The 19880-nt window shown below is 42.7% G+C and overlaps 1 protein-coding gene across 1 annotated transcript in view; it reads right to left on the reverse strand.

The window, feature by feature from the left end:
* Positions 1-792: 792 nt before the first annotated feature.
* Ankrd42 (ankyrin repeat domain 42) overlaps positions 793-19880 on the reverse strand; it is a 45576-nt gene continuing 26488 nt past the window's right edge. Inside the window, exons 10-14 of the mRNA XM_087901605.1 lie at positions 18161-18266; positions 12981-13156; positions 8036-8162; positions 4851-4995; positions 793-1135 (exon numbers count right to left, since the gene is read on the reverse strand). Of these exons, the coding sequence (XP_087757731.1) occupies positions 1061-1135; positions 4851-4995; positions 8036-8162; positions 12981-13156; positions 18161-18266 (629 nt within the window). The 3' untranslated portion in view covers positions 793-1060. The remainder of the gene's footprint in view (positions 1136-4850; positions 4996-8035; positions 8163-12980; positions 13157-18160; positions 18267-19880) is intronic.

Genomic DNA, 19880 nt, shown 5'->3' on the forward strand with positions numbered 1-19880 from the left:
AAAGTCTCTAAACTCAAGAGATTATGGGGGAAAGGAGAAAAGAAGCCGTGTGCTTTGTCCTGCTGAGTGCCTCTTAGCTATATTCCCATAAAGCTTGCAGCACAGAGCGAAGATGGAATTCTGAACAAGAGTATATAAGGGCGCTTTCTTAGCAAAGGTGTAGCCCAGGATTTTTTGTGAGAGTAGGTTGTCAGTCATGTCAAGCTGCTGAGTGACATGGTAGTTGTAGTAAAGCTGTTCTGAGTAAAAACTGACTGCTTTATAAAAAATTTCCTTCCAAGTATAGATGTTTTGTAAAAGTTAAGTCGTTTGAATAAAAACGTTTTGTCAGGATGGGCAAGTGAGTTTCTGTGCGCATACGCATGTTTGTGCATCTTGAGACAGACAGTCACTAGAGAGCCCGGCTGCCCAGATTCATGATACTCCTTCCCAGACTCCTAAATGCTGGGATTAGAGGTGTGCTCTGTAACACCTGACAAAGAACAACTCTGAAAATCATATGCACATTCGTATTCGTAGTAGTTCATAGCGCTTTCTAGAGAGTGAGAAACACAATTTGAGCTGGGCTTGGTGGCGCACGCCTTTAATCCCAGCACTTGGGACACAGAGGCAGGTGGCTCTCTATGAGTGTGAGGCCAGCCTGGTCTACAAAGAAAGTTCCAGAACAGTCAGGACTGGTAAATAAAGAACCCTGTCTTGAAAAACCGGAGAGAGAGAGAGAGAGAGAGAGAGAGAGAGAGAGAGAGAGAGAGATAAAAAGAGAAGAAATACAACTTTATTGTGAAGCCATAGTGTCATTTTGATAATTTTATTATCTAGAATTGGATTTCCTTTGACTATTAGATTATACCATCTTAAATTTAACAGTTTACGTGAATACTTGTGAAATTATTACTCATAAATGTTGACTTGCATGTATATGTATCCTGAGTCCATGGAATTTTTTAAATCCCTTTGATAGACAATATTTTCACCTTCAGAATGGAAGGATCTCTATAGATTTACATTTATATCATGTTTAACTGAAGGGAAATCAATTTATCTGACCTTCCTGCACGGACTAGCATCTTCTCACAAACGCGCCCCCAGGAGACCCTTTCTTTCTTGCTCTTCTCTGCTCTCTGCAGGTGTCTTCCTATAAACACAGAGGAGAAGAGTCAAAGCCTGCTAACATTCTTCTACAGTGTCCATGCTAAGTACTTCCTCTCTGATTAAATTTCTTTAGGATTTTGTATAACCACATCCCCAGATCCAAAGTATGTGTGCTTCATGTTGTGCCAGATCCTAAGGCTGGGAGACACCTTGGAAAGCCATTCAGTGCCATCTGCTTGATACAACCTCAAAGGGAACAACTTGTCACTCCTGCCTCTATCTTAGCTAACCTTCCATACATCACTGCAGGGTAGAGTGTGCTAATATGACGTCATTTGTAATCTTTAGGGAGCCCCACAGAGCTAGGATTTCTATGTTGACTTCTCCATTCCTGAGTTTTTTGTGTGTACAGTATTCTTTACAACATTTTTCTCCACTCTTCCTGACTTTCTCATCATCTTGGTATTCACAAGACCTAAGACAGAAGAATCAACAAGCGAGCTAGGAAGGAGCAAAGGAGGAGACAAGAGCACAACAGGTGTTCACTAGATGTTAATCATTGCGGAATCATTCTAGTAAATAAATGTGCGTGCCATTTACCCTACGGGCAGGCTGCATGCTTAGGAATAGTTGGCCAGCGCTAAACAGACTCCATGTTTTGGTTTTGTCTCTTTTTTTTGTCTTATTTTTTGTTTGTTTGGTTTTGGGTGTGTGTACATATGTGTAACATTTGGTTCATATGAAGTGGGGGGCAGTCTGGAAAGAGTTGGGGCGTGGGGAGGAATATGACCAAAATGCACAAAAACTTTTAAATGAAGTTTAAAAGAGAAAATGCCTTATTTAGGTGAGACAGATATGAACACAGGTGTTACTAAAACAGCCTTCCGGCACGTGTCCTTGGGGAGAGCTCACGGCCAGAGTTACTTCGAAAGGCATTCCTGCCCTGCCATTGCTCATGTGCTCGAGAGTTAACTCTAATACCCAGCACGTGAAATGGAAGTTGCTACTATCTAATACAGCCTGGAAAAACAAAACCATGCCCCCCCCACCCTTCCCTCTGCTCTGTTTCTGAAACAACTTGGAATCATACAAGTTCTTAAAGGTAAAGTTTGTCAGAATTTTTCACAAGTACAATAATGAAAGCAAATGGCTTCTAAAGGCAATAACAGTGATGTGAGAAGCATGCGTGGTGGATTTGGAGCTGGGCAAATTAATATCACACCTCTAACAAACAGATGTAACTATAAACTTTTATCTGGCACTATGGTTCTCAATTATGAAACAGTGTATGCTAAACAAAAAGCCTTGACATTAAGCCTAATATTTAAGTAATAATACCTAATATTGATGATGCCCAAGATCTCAAAGTGTGTTAAATGATCTCATGAAATTCAGACTTCAGTACTGTGGGTAAAGCATTCAACCTCACTCAGGAAGTAAGACTCCCTCAAAGCAGAACGAAGGGCCTAATGTCCTGGAGCAGGAGGAACAGGTGACTCCTAGGGACTCTTATGGGGACAGATTTGATAGGAGACCCTGCGATATAAAGGAAATGAACAAAGGCTCGGTGCGGGAAAGTGCGCGAGGTTTGAGAAGGCTCGCCTACATAAGCACTGACAGATGCAGGGCTGGTAGGAAAGTTAGAACTGAATCCACACTGAAGAATCCACTTTGTCCAGGCAAAGATTTTCAGAAGAAGAAATGACAGGAAACCGAGCTGACTGATCACTCAAACGGACTGGACTAGACACCTAAGTTCTGTGCTAATTCAGGGCAGCAGCAAAAGGTAGACCACGCTGGTGAGCCAAGTCCATGGATGGAGGGAAAGTAATGTAGGAAAAGCCTCAAGAATCCAAAACTGGCCAGGCATAAGGTACACCTTTATCCCAGCACCTGGGAGGCAGGGACTAGTCTGATCTACATAATGAGTCCTGGGCCTGCCATTGCTACAGAGAGACCCTGTTGCAAAAGAAGAAAAAGAAAAGAACCCAAAACTAGGCAGTTAAGTACTAGATCTGGGGATGAAAATCTGGTCTTGATGTTAATTTTGGTTTCATTCAGTTTGAAGCTAGACACTGCTGGGAATTTCAGGTGGAAATACTCATCTATCAGAACAAAGGAAGGGAGCCCTAGGGAGAGCATTATACTAAAGTACCAGTTAGTCTTTGTCTACAGAACTAGAGGTGCGGCCACAAGGTGGGTCTGAGTTCGTCCCCGCTTCACTCTAGCCGTGTGACCAACACGACACCCAACCTGGCCTGACAGTGGCACAGACCTGTGGGCACAGCACACGGAAGACTGAGGTGGGAAACTGTGAATGACACCAGCCTAGGCTACCTAGTGCACTTCAGGTTTGTGGTCTCGTAAGACCATGTCTCAAGGAAAGAATAAAGGGGAGAAGAGGAAGGAAGACACATACGTAGACATGTTCACAGATAAGTGGAAAGCGTTTCTAGTCTCACGAACTAAACTGCTGGTAGTTTAGCTCATGCTGGTAGGCTGCGTTTGGAGAACATTTATCTGGTTTCAACATTTTGCAAGCAAATCTATTATGTCATGATCTCTGAAGTGATAAGGACCTAATGATTAGTTTGGATAAAATAAAAAGCCAGGGAGTTTTGTTCTAGATCAGACAAGGTGGCAGAAGTCTGAAATAATTTATTCATGATGACTGAAGACAGAAACTCTAAAGGATGAAAATGTTAATACTTCTCAGTCCACATGATGTCAGGATAAGCTGGCCCCAGGGCCACATCACAGTGGTTTTTGAGACAGGGTTTCTACATGTAGCCTTGGCTGTTCTGGAACTCACTCTGTAGACCGGCCTGGCCTCAAACCTATAGATCTGCCTGCCTCTGCTTCCCAAGTGCTAGGATTAAAGACATGTGCCACCTCCCCCAGGTCACAGAGTCTTTTCTCACGGAAGACTGGGAGTCCAAGTCTAGACTAATGAGACTGAAGGGCTGTAAGTCCCCTGCTGACAGAGAAACTATTGTCCTCATCCTATGTTTCCTGTGTTGCTGATATGGGTTTTTTTGGGAGGTTGTTTCTTCTACTAGAAAAACTAACACTGGGTGGAATCACTATTTCGATTCTTGGTCTTTTGATTTTGGCTTTTTTTCATAACAAAAATGTATATATTTGAAACTCAAAATACAGCTCCAGAAAGTAAAAAATAATGCTTATTCACAGTGGCAAAGAATGTCAAATTCACAATCTTGATGGGAGTTCTAGAAAGTATTATTAGTTCTAGTTTGCAACGCAAGCTCTAATGCACCAAAAGCTTACCCACATCAAAAAAGATTATAAACAAGATTCAAATTCAGCCCCAATCCGAAGCTGACAATCTTAGCCTTTTCTATATACTATTTGTTGTACTCTCCTGGCCTGGTCTGTCACCTGGGTACCCTGTCCCCTTTAATAGACAAGCTCTGCCCACTCCCAACCTTCCCACCTTCCCCACCCCCAGGCAAGCAGATCTCTCTCCAGTCCTTCCTCCCTCCCCTTGTTTTGGAGAGGCAACTTCTGCCTCTATCCTCTCTCCCTTCCCCTTTTCCCTCTTCTCTCCTTCTCCTTCCCTTTCCCCTCCATTACCCACTAAATAAACTCTATACCCAAACTTTCCCTCTGCACGGGTATCTGTCCATCTCCCGCAGAGGCCTCAGGCTACCCGCCAGGTGACACATGGGTCCCCCACCATATCTTAATAAATGATAACACTATTTATCAACAAGAATAAATGTGTTAAGAACACCAACCGTAACCACGATAGTGGGGACCTGGATTTTCTCCAGTGTTTCCTTGAGTTGATCCACCTCTGCTCGGTATTCGTCCAGCTGACACTCTAACTTTTCTCTGCGGAGTCGCTCATAGGCCAGCTGGTCCTGCAGCTCTTTGATGGTTCTATCAAAAATGTTTCTTCAGTCAATTCCCATATACCTAAGAACTATTTTTGTTAACTGTGGGAAGCATCTGTACTTGAAAGAAATAAAATCATTTATTTGTAAACTGTATTTAGGGTCTTAGAAGCATCAGCAGTGATTTAAGTACTAGGGATAAATAGTGACCAACAAATAAATAAGCAAAACACATGGTATGCAGGAAGGTAACAAGTACTAAGAGGGAAATAAAATAAAGCAGGAAACAGTAATATAAAATGTGAAGCAGGTGATTAACATGTCCGTGCTGGTTAGTTTTTATCAACTTGACACAAGCCGGAGTAGTGTGGGAGAAGGGAGTCCCAAGTGAGAAATTCCTCCTACCAGACTGACCTGGGGGCATACCTATGGGACATTTTTCCTGATTAAAATGAATGATATGGGAAGGCCCAGACAGAGCCACCAGGACAGGTGGTCCTTAGGGAATAAGAAAACAGATTGAGCGAGCTATGAAAAGCAAGTAAGGAAGCAGCTTCAGTTCCTGCTCTGGGTTCTTGCCGTGAATTCTTGCCCTGACATAAAGGCAGGTGTGCCTGGAAGTGTAAGTCCCACCCTTTCCTCCCCCACAGCAACAGAAAGGCCAATTAGGACAGAAAATGGTACCAGACAGTGATATCGCTGCTGTTGGGAACAGGCAAAAGTGCCTTGTCCCCAGTACTGCCATTTTGGTTTCAGATTCCATTTTACCTGCAGGGTAAAACAAAGTTCACCTTCCCCACCCCTAGGGGAGCTGGGGACCTTCCAATAGATGACCCATCCCCTCCTGAAACAATAGAAACAGTCTGCTATGCATCTTCAGTTCTCTAGACACATTACAGCTGTTCCTAACAGAAGGAACAAATGAATCTGATTGCTTGGACTGAAAAGCTTACATTCTACATTGCTTGCCAATGATGGAACATGAAGGAAAAACCCCTAATCTTTGAATCCCGATTGGAGGGGAAAATGAACTGTATTTTGGCACAGATGTCTCTTACGTACTTGCTGAAATGACCATGGGGAACACAGTAGATCTAGTACTGCTCACAGTAAATCTTGCTCTGCGGAACCTGTGTCTGCTTGAGTTGACTCAGAGCCTTGGACCCACAGCACTGTGACAGACCTGGCCATGTTGTTCTGGGGAGGATTGTGGAAGTTTCTGGAACTTTAGGCTCTAAGTACTAAAAGCTTTGTGAGCTGTTGTGGGAGTTCAGAAGGAAGAATTCTGAGAGTTGTAGGGTGATCTGTAAAGTTTCCGAAAGAAGCAGAGACTCTCCTGGGCCCATTCCTGTGACACCTGAGGAAGCTAAACCTGTACTTCCCGGCAACCGCAGAAGGGTCAGCTACGCTGAAGGGGCAGCTGTGGTTAACAAGAGACCAGTACCACTGGAGAGAATTTGTTTTGCCAAGCTAATCAGTACTCCTCAAGGGGAATCAGCTGTGCTTAACAAGAGATCAGAATCATTGAGGTAAATTTTTCTGGCAAGTTTGTCCTCAGGGTCAGAACATGAAGGCTGTGGTCCAGTAGGGGGTCAAGGGGCTTTAATTCCAGCACATAGGAGGTAGAGGTAGGCAAATGTCTGTGGACTTGGGGCCAGTCTGGACTGTATAGTGAATTCGAGACCACCAAAGCTACATAGTAAGATCCTGTCTTTATTTAAAGAAATTTTGTTGTTGTTGTTTTATTTTAAATCAGGGATCACTCTGTTCAGTCCTGGCTGTCATGGAGCTCACTACGTAGACAGACTGACCTCAAACACAGCTCTGTCTGCCTCTGCCTCCCATGCACTGAGTGCCACCACGCCAAAACAAAAACCTTTAACTCTTAAAATGCTTTAATTTTTAAAGGACATTAGGACTTTTAAAAGTTATACTATATTCTATAGTGTGATATTAACATGATATCTTAGGGACAAACAAGAAAGGTTGGTTTAATAATTACAATTTGTGTCAAACTGACCAGGGTCAGTTGTGCTGGTCAGGTTTTGTCCATGTGACTAAGGCTCATCTGGAAAGAGGGACAAATAAGCCCTTTCCTCCTCCACACTGGAGTGGGGAGTGTTTCACACAGCACAGAAATCATGCTAGGGCAACTTCATAGACAGTGGCTAGGGAGACTTTACTGAGAAGAGATTTGAGCCAAGCTTTGAAAGGAATGAAAGAGAATTATTCAGACGTGTGGAGAGATCCTTCCAGACAGTGGGGAAAAGGTCCTAAGAAAGGATTATGCCTAAGTGAGTACAAGAAGGCTAAAGGCCAGCATGACTGGAACAGTTGAGTAAGACAGTAACGTACATTAGCGGTAAAGGAGAGCCAGAACAGAGACAGCCCCAACAGTCACAGGGAAGATGGCTTTTAGGAGTAAATCAGGAAGCCAGGACACGCCATGACACTGCAACACCATGGTCTTGTTTAAGCTTCCATTTGATTTTTCCGGATGCTGAGTTAAGATCAAACTACGGGGTAAGGAGTATGGGTAGGAGCAGGGTCAGTGGCTGAGAGAGCTATGAAGAAAACACGACAGTCATCCTGATAACAGGTGCTGCAGCTAGAGCCAGGGCTGCTGTCTCTGTAACTCACTGGTGAGGACAGCACAGTGCTAGCCATGCTGGGCCTATAATTTAGTGAACAAAGAAATGGATTTCATCACTTTCTGAGTGGGAAGTTCAGTCTAATAGGAATATTTACAGGTCATGTCACCTGTGCTGGCTGAACGATTTAAAATAGCTGTAGTGTCAAAAACTCCAGAAATAATGTCAACTTTACAGGATGAAAATAGTCTAGAAGACTGGATCACAATGGCCCGAGTGTGTTTAACACTGCTGAACTACACCCTTAAACTGCTGAGATGGCTGATGTTATGTGAAGGCTATGATTTCATGACTTTAAAAACATCTCAAAGGGTTTAGGAGGGGAAAGAACGGGACCTGACTCTATGGCAGGATGGGAGGGCGCGTTTCTGGGAAGAAAGCCTCACGTGGAATTCACAGGTACTGAAATACAAAGCACCGGGTTAAGGACATTACTTCTCAGACTCCAGCTGTTCTTTCCTCTTCTGGAGATCCTCCTCTGTTATCCCACCCAAGTGTTTGAAGTTGCTCTCCGCAATCTCCAGAAGTTGTCTCAATTCCACAATTTTCTTGTAGGCTCTCACTGAAAGACAGTTGAGTAGGAACTGAGTTTAGATGACAGGATATATGCTTACAGGATGGTGACTCCCTCCCAACATCTGCTTCCTTTTTGTGCGCAGCAGTCTTTTAAAAATATTTATTAATTTTTTATGTATATGAATGTGTTGCCTGCATGTATGTCTATGGACCACATTTGTGCCTGGTACCTGTGGAGGTCAGAAGAGGACACTGGACACCCCAGAACTGGAGAACAGATGGTTGAGAGCCGCTATGTGGATGCTGGGAACCAAACCCAGGTCCTTCTCAAGAGCAAAAAGTGCTCTTAACCATTGAGCCTTCTCCATCTCTTCAGCCCTATTTACTTCTGCTGTTTATGGAAGGAATTGATGGGAATGTGTTATATATGTACAAGGGTAAAAATCAGTGACGCAAGCAACGAAGTGCCTAGTGGGAGGACTCTTTATCTGCCACTGGAACACGCCTCAGATGATGATGATGATGCTATAGGCAGGATGGCTTAAAGAAGTTTAGCAGTGTTTTAAGATGAGAAGTACCAGACCATGCATTATCTACTGCATGTTAGAAAATTAGACAAATCCAATGCCAGGATCTTCAGCCTCTCTTAGTTGAATTCACAATGGAAGAACTTCACAGGTCCCTGGAAAATAAGCCTAAGACTGTACTGAAAGGTTTTAAATCTTTTTAAAGGAAAAAATAAATCTAGACATGAATTTCAAGTTTTTCTTAGAAAATAGTTTAAGCACAATTATATAGTCCAACCAAAATAACAAAAGCGCCCTCCAAAGATCAAAAGAAAGGAGAACTGACATTTTTCTGAGCCTCTGCCACAGCTAGGCAGTTCCTATTCTTTAGTGTATGAAATTAAGCCTTATAACAGTTCTGTAGGGGTAGCAATAGCAACACTGTTGATTTTCCTAGATGAGGAAACCAAGGTTCTGAGAGCAATAGAGAGAGCAAAAGGTGGTGAAGCTCTGGAGTCTGAACTCGCTGCCTAAGACCCACTGTTCACTCACTCCACAGCTGCTTGTGCTTCGATTGCTCTCAACTCAAACACATGCAGAGAGCTACAGACAGCATCCATCTCATTCACTAGAACAAACGACGGCTCCCTATCAAGGTTACAATGGCATGAAATACTCTCTACAGGAATCAATGGGTGTGGTGACAAGGGCATTATATAAAGAAGTCTAAGGCCTTACGTCCACTTACCAGGTGGCTTTAGATAGGTAACTTAGCATCTCTAAACCCAGGGCATCTTATAAATCAGATAATATAATAGTCTATTAGTGTTTCTTAAGAGAGAACACAGATATTATCATTCCCATACACGTACTGTGATCAATAGCTAAAGTTCTACAGAAATGCAAACCTTTCACTAGAGTCAAATTTCTGGCAGAAGAGTCCTATACCATCAGCAGAAATGCTACAGAAACAAAATTTGCTCTAATTACCAGACTTCAGTTTAATTCATTTTTTTTAAAGCATAACACCAATAGAAACCACAGCCCTATTGGCTTCTGAGTGTCTATTTGTACCAACATGTATTCTGGGGCAGGGAGAAGCACTCTAACCTAACTAACGTAGAATGTTTGGGTAGTTATCCATTTGCTATAGACTGAGTCTCTCTCAAACTCATGTTCCAGCTCTGTACTCCAGTGATGTTATGTGCAGATGGGGTTTTAGAAGGTGACGGGTTAAAGGGCACGACAGCAAGTGTTAGGGAATATAAGGTTAAGGATTGTTGCGTTTGTTTAACTCTGTGAAGCTGTGATTCTTTGCCTGTCTAGAACACCTGATGGTATAATAAATATCTGAACAACCAATAGCAAGGCAGGAGAAAGGAGAGGCAGACTGGCAGGTAGAAAGAATATATAGAAGAAAAATCTGGGAGAAAAGGAGAAGTAGCGAGGAAAGGAAGAGGACATCATGCGCCAGCCCTCCAGCTACACAGCAATCCACAGAGTAGGATTTACAGAGGGAAGAGAACGGGGAAAGCCCAGAGCGGGGTAATGAAAGAAAGCCGGCTGGACACAAGCCAGGCTAAGGCCGGGCGTTTCTAAGTAATGGGCCTCTGTGTGATTCATTTGGAAGCTGGGTGGTGGCCCACAAGAGCCTAGAAGAGCAAAACCATCACACTACTACTACAAGCAAGGGTACTGTTCTCATGAGATTGATATCACTAGAGGAAAACACTTTAGGGCTTCAATCGCATCCATGCTCTCTAGAAGAGCCTCACTCTTCCATTTTGAGTACACAGTCACATCAAAGTTGAAAGCGGACCCTGCTCCATAAAACAGTCATGTTAGACTTTGATCTAGGACTTCCAGTCCCTAATGGTAAGAGATAAATTTCTATTGTTTAACTTTCTAGTGTTTAATTACAACGGCCTGAGCACATTAAGACATCATTAAATGGAATCAGATTATCCTCCAGGTGGTCATCATGAAAAATAACTGAGAGGCTAGAAATGTTAAATTCTAGAAATGTTCCAAACTCTATCCAGTATACGACCATAGTCCTTAGCCAAGGCTGTGAACACAGTAGAGACCACACAAGTGTTGGGTAAATGGCATGCCTTCCTCAACCATTTCACCTGATTCCTAGCCATTCGAGGCAAAGCACAAATCCCACTTCTGCAAAGCCTTCCTTTCTCCTCTCTCCTGAGCAAATGATCCTGTAAGACTCATTACCACTCACCTAGGTAAGTGAGGTACCAAAGAGTCAGCCTTCCCTGCCTTCATCTTCGAACTCCCCACACCCAGATCAATCGGCAAATCCATGAGCCCTTTGGAAAGAACATCCAATTCTCACACCTCCATTCCGACCTAAGCTATCACCAACTCTCTTCCAAATTAAGGCCGCGCCCCCCCTAACTGACCTTCCCACTCCCATTCTCGCCCCGTAAAAGGAAATGGTCTTTCTGCTCTCTGGAAATCTAGACGCACAACAAGCAGAACTGGTCAGATACTGGTTTTCTCCACAGCCAACCTCTAGACACTGTATGCCTTACTCCTACTGGGCCCACTCAGCTCTCCACTAACCGTCTCTGTTAACTTCTCCCTAGTGAGTCCTCTCAGCCTTTGCACAATCTGTTCAGGATTTTCTCCTAAGATCTCGGTATAGTTCCTTCTCATCACACTCAAGTCTCTTCTGGAACGTCCTAACCATTACCTATACCACCACTTCATTTTCTTTACACTCCTATTTTCTTACCAATTGTGTATTATGCTCCCCTTGACTGCCATCACCAAACAGAAGTTCCTTTGAATTGACCCATTTTCTCCAATAACAACAATGGACAGCACAGTAGACTATCAGTAAACTTTGAGAATATATGCAAAAACAATTAGTGAAAAAAAGAATCTGCCATGAATTTAAAAGAGAGTAGGAAGGGGTATATGGGAGGGTTTGGAGGGAGGAAAGAAAGGGAGAAATGTTGTAATTATAATCTCAAAAATAAAATGATTACTGGTGCTGGAGAAATGGCTCAGTGGTTAAGAGTAGTTCTTGAGCTTTGATTCCCAGTACCACGTGGTGCCTAACAGCCATCTGTAACTATAGCTCCTGAGAATCTGCTGCCTCGTTCTGGACTCTGTGAGCACCAGGCATGCATGCGGTGCACAAACATGTATACAAGCAAAACTCCCATGCATACTAAAATAATAAATCTTTACCAAAAAGATCATTATCAATAAACCTTAGAAATCACTGAGAGGTGTGTGTGCATGCATGTGTGTGTGTGCGCGTGCACGTGTGTGTGTGTGTGCGCGCTGGAGCAGGAGATAGTTGAAGCCTTTCTATGTAGTCCATGCTTGCTCTGAGCTCATTCTATAGCCTGGACTAGCCTCCAATTTGTCGTCCTCCTACCCAGCCCCCAAGCACTAGGATTAGCACTCCTGAGTTGTCCTTTTCCATGTTTGTGCTCCACTTAAGCATGTTTGTCTCACTTAACCTCTTGAGTTTCCATGTTACATTTTTCCATTCCAAAGACCACATCATGTACTTGGTTATATTTTCAATAACTCTTAGGACAAAAATACCAAATTACTTTTCTCTGTAGAGAGTGTCATTTGAATAATTTCCAAACTTGCAAAGCGTAGGCCTTCCTGTTCATTTCTATTTCTGTATCTGTGGGGAGAGGTGTCCCCCTGGAGCTGGGGTTACACTAGAAGCAGTGCTGGGAAATCAGCCTCTAAATGAGCAACAAGAGCCATCTCACCAGCCCCAGTGAATTTCTTTTCTTTCTTTTTTGGCAGTGTGTGAGTATGATATGTGTTGTCTGTGTGCACACAATCATATGTGTGCGTGATCTTTTATGTGCACTCAGGCAAGCATATGCTACAACAGATGTTTGGAGTTCAAAGGACAATCTCTGGCATTGGTCCTTGCTTTCACCTTACTTGAGACATGATCTCTTCGTTGCGCATGGATGCACACTCCAGGTTACCTGGTCCTCGAGCTTCAAGGATTTCTCCTGACTTTCCTCCCATCATGCACTGAGAGCACTGTGATTACTGAAGTGTGCCGCTATGCCACCTTCATATGAGTTCTAGGGATTAAACTCAGGTCCTCACCGGTGCGCAGCAAGCGCTTTCCCTCACCGAGCCATCTCCCCGGCCACGGACACAGCGCTTCTGAATGGCCAGTTCATGATAGGGACAGCACACTCACTTCTGGCGTTTGTTCATGATAGGGACAGCACACTCACTTCTGGCGTTTGTTCATGATAGGGACAACACACTCACTTCTGGCGTTTGTTCATGATAGGGACAGCACACTCACTTCTGGCGTTTGTTCATGATAGGGACAGCACACTCACTTCTGGCGTTTGCTTTGTCTGCGTCACTAAGACACACGTCATCCTTGGCATCGGTGCTGCCCTCAACACCATGCCTTATGAAGAACTGTGTGTGACTGTCATCAATTCCAGCCTCGTCATCTATCTCGTATTTCTGCAGCCCCTCTAGCAGCTTCACTGCTGCCAAATGGGCAAATCTGCAAAAAAGGAATTAATAATTAACCAGCTCCACAAACTTCCATACATTTAAACTGAAGTTTCATACTGAATTTAGAAAACTTCGCCATATATGCACTTCTAGTAACCACTAGCATGCAAGGATGTGAACCTGTCGCTGAAGGGCAGGGAAACCTGACACGCGCTCAGCTCTGTGGGAAACTCCATTACTGGCTGCTATGAAGGACTCGGACTGAGAGTTGATCCCATAAGGGTTGCTGCTAAAACTACACTGGGAGAGGAGATAGCATAGTAGAAGAAAATTTACTGTGCCTCCAAACAGAACTACTCTATTGAATACAGAGCCTAGAACCACCCTCCTCGATTCCCTGTTCTACTGCCTTTTGTTATCCCGAGACAGGTGACAGAATTGATTGTGGTTCCAGTTTTACGGTTAACTATACTTCTCACCATACTTACTCTTTGTCCTTCAACCCAAAACACCTAGTTCGGTTTCAAAATTTAAAGAAACAATTAATGACCTTTCCTTCTGTTTTCTATTCTCTTTGCTCTTTCTCACATTTCATGAAGCCTCTACTAATAAATTGTTTCTCTTAGAGACTTTTCTGTTGTGAATAAATGAAACAAGCATACTTTTCCACAATACTATTGTGGAACTATGTACCACTTTCTTCTAGGACATGAAGAATCACCAAAAACTATTTCCCACATTGTTATAGTTTGAATGAGCAAGATTTCCAATGTTTCCATCCACTCGTATTTTGAACACCAGGTCAGGTCCCCAGCTTGTGGTGTTGGGTGGAAGGCCTTGAGGAGATGAAGTCTGGCTGACAGAAATAGGCTGCTAGGGATAAGGCTTTATAGACTATATCCACCCCTGAGAGGCAGAACTGTCTGCTTCCGGCTTTCCAACATATATATAACTACCACATACCCTCACTACCATGCCTTGGCTGCCAAGCCTTCCTGGGATCAGCTGAAATTCTCTGAAACCATGAGCCAAATAAACTTTTCTCCTCTCAAGTTGTTGGTTATGTATTTTGATTACAGCAATGCAAAAAATAAAATAATAATAATAATATATTCATATTTTTAAACTACACATTTATGCATATTACATTCTTACTTTTTATCAGGTACAGCAAGCACATATTAACACCATATCAATATGGCTGGGTGTGCAGTTTGGTGGCACAGCACTTGCCTAGCGTGTACAAGTACCCAGGTGATGAATTTAAATACAGTTGTGCAGCTGACCAAAGGAGAGGGCAAGGTGCTATGGGAGACTGGAGACAGCCAGAACACTCCTGTATCTGTACCAGACTGAACACGGGGTGTGGCTGCAGGTGTGTGCAACAGTTAGTGACCAGGTCAGATCCAGACGCGTTGTACCTTAAACTGCGAAAGAGGCAAAGGACTGTAGCACTGGCTGCTCAGCAGCACAGCCGGGACAAGGAAGAAAATAAAATTCCCCTCAGGGCTTTAAGAAAAGGAGAGAAGAGAACCCAGGCAAGCTCCATGGGCACATAATCTGGCACTGCACAGAACTCATTTAAGACAGCAAATCTGGGTCCATATAGTACAGGCAGGCACAGCAGAGGGCCCCTGCATTTGTTAGTGTGCTATGAGCAACCATCTTAAGAGAGGTGCCACCATCAAACAAACCTAAGGCTTGAGCTGGGTGGTGGTGGCACACGCCTTTGATCTCAGCACTTGGGAGGCAGAGGCAGGTCAAGGCCAGCCTGGTCTACAGAGCAAGTTCCAGGACAGTCAGGGCCAAACAAAACAAACACAAAAACAAGGCTAAGGCTTGGGGAACCAGAGGCCCTGCACCTCTTCCTTACTGACTCCACAGGTGCTCGCTGCAGGAGACAGTGTGGTCCCGAGGACTGGCTGCGACCTGGGCGCACAGTTATTGACAGAGATCTCTAAGGCTGGGAAATACACGCTGAGGGAAACAGGGCACTTCTACTGGGAAAAGGGGGCCCGACCTCGGAGAAGTGGAGTGAAACGAGCAGTCGGTGGCTCTAAGCAGGGATTAGACCACAGGCTGGCACTGCCAGAGCAGACAGGCTTACTCGGTGCCCACACATCACACCCTTGGTGCAGACTGTGTGGGTCTGATCACCGTCTCCACTCTCAGAGCTCCAGGGACAAATAGTGCAAACACTGTCAGTGGCGGTCACTGTCCTAGCTCTTGCCCTGCTCAGAAAGGCTCAGAAGGGCTCCATACGTTTCTTTCAGGTTCAACCTGTTTGGAATAGAGAGAAAAACTACTTGCTGCCCACCTCCCCAAACCCAGTACATGTCAAAAGATGCAGCTTGGGCAGGAGGGGTGGGGGTGGGGGGAGCGCAGAAAAATGGCAAGTTTCTCCCATCTGCTTACAAGAAGGAACTAAGGATAGCCACTTGGGTTTGGTTTGGTTTCTTTTCGTCTTCCTTTCTGTTTAGAGACAGGTGTTGTGGAATATCAGTTTAAGAAGTGTTACATTCGTTTATACTGTGGAATATTTGTTTAATGATGCAAAGATGTGTTGCATTCTTTTATGTTGCATTTTAAAACCCCCATAAAACTGTCTAAAATACCTGATTGGTCTAACAAACAGGTGAACATCGAATAGCAAGGCAAGAGAGAACAACAGGTAAGTGAGGCTGCCAGGCAGAGAGAATAAAGAGGAGGAGAAATCTAGACTCTGGGGAACAGGAGAGGGAGGAGCAAGAAAAGGAGAAGAGAAAACACCAGGTGCCAGCCATCCAGCTACACAACCAGCCATGGAGTAATAAGGAAAGACAGACATACAGAATAAATAAAGGTAAAATTCCCAGAAGCAAAATGGAGAAGAGAAACGGGATCATTTAAATTAGAAAAGCTGGCTAGAAACAAGCCAAGCTAAGACCAGGCATTCATAAGCAAGAAAAAGTCTCTGTGTTTATTTGGGAGCTGGGTGATGGGCTCCCAAAGAGTGGGGGAAGAAAAAAAACTACAGACAGAGTCCCACTGTGCAGCCCTGGCTGACCTGGAGCTCACCACATAGAACAGAGCAGCTGGGCCCGAGCTCTATACACGCTCCCCACGCTTGCCTTTAGAACAGTGGGCGTGTCTGCTGTGCCCGTCTTTGTTTTTTTAATTGCTTTATTTTCTTTTCCCTGTTACTTCCCAAACCTCAATTACACACACCTTTCCTCTCTTGCCTATCTTCCTGCTGCTTTTCCCTTATTCTTATTCCTCATTTTATTAATATTTTATTAATATTTTACCTGAATTAAATTTTAATATCCTAATTTACCCTATAAATTACTTTATTTGTCCCTTTTTATTCTTCTTGGGGATATATTTCTTATTTTATTTTTTGTATTTTACTATGTTTAAGTATTAGCTTAGGTATATGATGGCACATGTCCACAATCCCAGCACATAGGAACTTGATACAGGAAGACTACAGACCAGTTTGGGGTATATGGCAACTTAAAGCCAGCCTGGAATATGGGAGAAAGACCCTGTCTCAAACAAGCAAATAAAGTTGTTTTTGACAAAGTCACAAAAGAATGAAGAAAATATAACATTTTCAACAAATAATATTATAATTGATATCCATATGCAAAAGGATGAACTTGGATTTACACCTAATATAACACAGAAAAGGAAATCACAGCGAACCATGGACATCACAACCTAAAACTATACAACTTCTAGAAGAAAATATAGAGTCAAAATTTTTTTTTCAAGATCTAACACTAAAAGCACAATTCAAAAAAGGAAAATTTTGATGAGACTTACTTCCAAAGATATTTTAAGGGTATGAAAAACATCTTACAAGTGAGACAAAAATCTTACAAAGGATATTTTCTGAGAAAGAACTAGTATCTAGAATATATAAAGAGTCCTTTAAACTAACAAAAAGAAAACAATCCAAACTAAGGATAGTGTGGCATAAACCTCTAATGCCAGTACCAGGAAGGCTAAGACAGGAATGCAAGTTGATGGGAATCCTGAGCTACCTATGAAGTTAAGTGAGTGACTGGGCCCAGCCAAACATCAAATCAAGCCTCATGGATCATTGTAGCCCATACTCATGATATAAGTTCAAGCAGTTCTTAACAACTAAAATGCAAAAGGCTATGTTACAGCGTCTTCTCCAAATATCAATATAAACACTGCTTCTTCAGAAAATGTTCTTGACAACCATCCAAATTCTATCGGCTGTGATTTCTTTTACATCTTTTACTGTCATCCGTACCATTTCCAAACCCACACCATTGCCGAACAGAAAGAGTTGGGAGTTTTCCCTATTTATAGATACCATGTAATATGGGTGGGGCAATGATTATAATTATTAAGGACTTTTGCTTGTATATTCATTTTCTTTGAATTATAAGCTTCTAGGGCTCCCACGACCACAAGCTCCTGGTTGGCAGATACTGTGTATTCCTATATTTACAGTCTGACTTCTGGTCACAGTGCCTGGACCATAGTAACTAGACAAGACCCACTGAATAAACAACCAAATGAGAACACAGATCGGCACTAACTATTCCTCGAGGGCCTGACCTGAAGGAGCTCACAGAGTTTCATGATAAGGCTACATTCATTTCTCATGTAAATTTCGAAATATGGTTTAAACCCCTTAGAATTACTTCTCTATTATCACTGTGAGTTTTGCTTTTTGCCAGTGTTTCTCAACAAGGTATCAAGGATATCTGGATGAAAGAATGCATTGTGCACACTATTAGAGTACTGCAGAATGCTTAGGATTCCTGAACCTGACCTCCTTATGTGGTCGACATTCATGACTTTTTGCACTTATTTCTAAATGTCCCCTTCCCAGAGGAGAGAGAACTAACATGACCATACAACTGATAATAATTGCTTTAAGGAACGCAGATCAACTTAAAAACTGTGATTCCATCAGCATCTTACTGAGTACCCCAACCTTGTATTAAAATATCAGAAATTTCAAAACACAGGAAAGCAAATGCACAGCTTTAAAGTACAAGTCAGGAGCACAGCAGACAGGAGTTTATACCTCTTAGCCACATCGCTGGGTCTCTCTCCTGCCTTGTTGGTAATATTACTGTTGGCTCCCATCTCAATTAACCACTGCAAACACTCTAGGTGGCCTTGTCCAGCAGCTTTTTAAAAATAAAAAACAAGAAAACACGTAACACATATAGAGAAAGAGGTTATTGGAAACAGCTTTCTGAATTTTTGATATCGTAGTAACTAATAAAAGTAGGCTTGCAAATATTTTCTTTTTCACTTGTACATTTATTAGACAATATCAAATATCTATTGTGTTCAGGTCCTATCCAAGTAATTTTGGGTACAGTTATAAAAATAGGAGCTCAAAGTTCAAACAAGCAAGTCACAGATTTAAAACTAGGATCCAGTCTTTCTACCCCTACCCAAGTGCTATGTCAAACTGCATAACTCCTAAGAAGTCTCGTGCCACACACCAAACAACATTGTACATTCCAACCACAAGGGCCTCAGGCACATCAAAATCTTGTTCTATGCCTACTTACCGCACATGAAAATCACACACAAAACAAATCTTTTCTCAAAAATTTTACATCTTTTTATTTACTTTGTGTCTGTACCTGCACACATTTATGCATGAACAGTGCCAAAGTGGAGGGCAAAGAACAACTTCCAGGTGCATCCATCATGTAGATTCTGGGGTCAAATTCACATCAGCAGGTTTGGCAGCAAGCACCTTTACCCACTGAACAGTATCACTGACACCCCCCCCCCACACACACACAATCATACTGTAGCGTAGGTAGACAGACAGACAGACGGGGTCTCAATACTCAATGAATTTGCTGGGAGATAGGTACTATTAAGTGTCATAAATATATGATAGTTACTAAGGCCCATAAACACAGCACCACTTTGGTCTTTAGCAACTTGTTCTGTTCCCCCCAATTTCTACTCCTTTTCCTCCTTTCTCTCTCTTCTACCCAGAACCAGCTGACAAAAAAAAATGTTACAGAATTTGCTAAAGCTCTATGATACCCGTTAGACAAATACAGTAACATATTCTTTCTTAAGTGTGATCAAAAATATTATTTATGGGGGGCTGGAGAGATGGCTCAGTGGTTAAGAGCATTGCCTGCTCTTCCAAAGGTCCTGAGTTCAATTCCCGGCAACCACATGGTGGCTCACAACCATCTGTAATGAGGTGCCTTCTTCTGGCCTGCAGAATATTGTATACATAATAAATAAATAAATATATTAAAAAATATTATTTATGATCATGAATAATGGTATGGTTGAAAATAATTAGCTTAGCCTGACACTTCTATCACAGGCAATACACAGGAAAGAGGAAGGATAAATAATTTATCTAAAATAGAATATAAGGCAAATATTCTGAGCCAGAAGGAGAGCTCGGCCATTAGGAGCACTTGCTCTAACAGGAGACCTGAGTGCGGCTCCCAGCACCACATGGCAGCTCACAACCGTCTGTAACTCCAGTATCAGGATCTGATGCCCTCTTCGAGTTTGTTCAGGTACCAGGCCTGCACATGGTGTATATCCATACAAGCAGGCAAACACTCATAGACATTAAATAAATAAAATGAGTATTTTTTAAAGAAAGAAAAAAGAGCAGGGCATTTGGTCTTGAAAAACCAAAAAAAATAAATAATATAAATCTTTAAAAAATATTGTTGTAAAAAGTTTCCTTGGCAGTGTATTTAATGCGTTACCATAAGAGCAATGTCACCAAGAAACCTGACTGG

The sequence above is a fragment of the Myodes glareolus genome, chromosome 24 (genome assembly GCF_982192425.1).
Source record: "Myodes glareolus chromosome 24, mMyoGla1.1, whole genome shotgun sequence".
NCBI lineage: Eukaryota > Metazoa > Chordata > Mammalia > Rodentia > Cricetidae > Myodes > Myodes glareolus.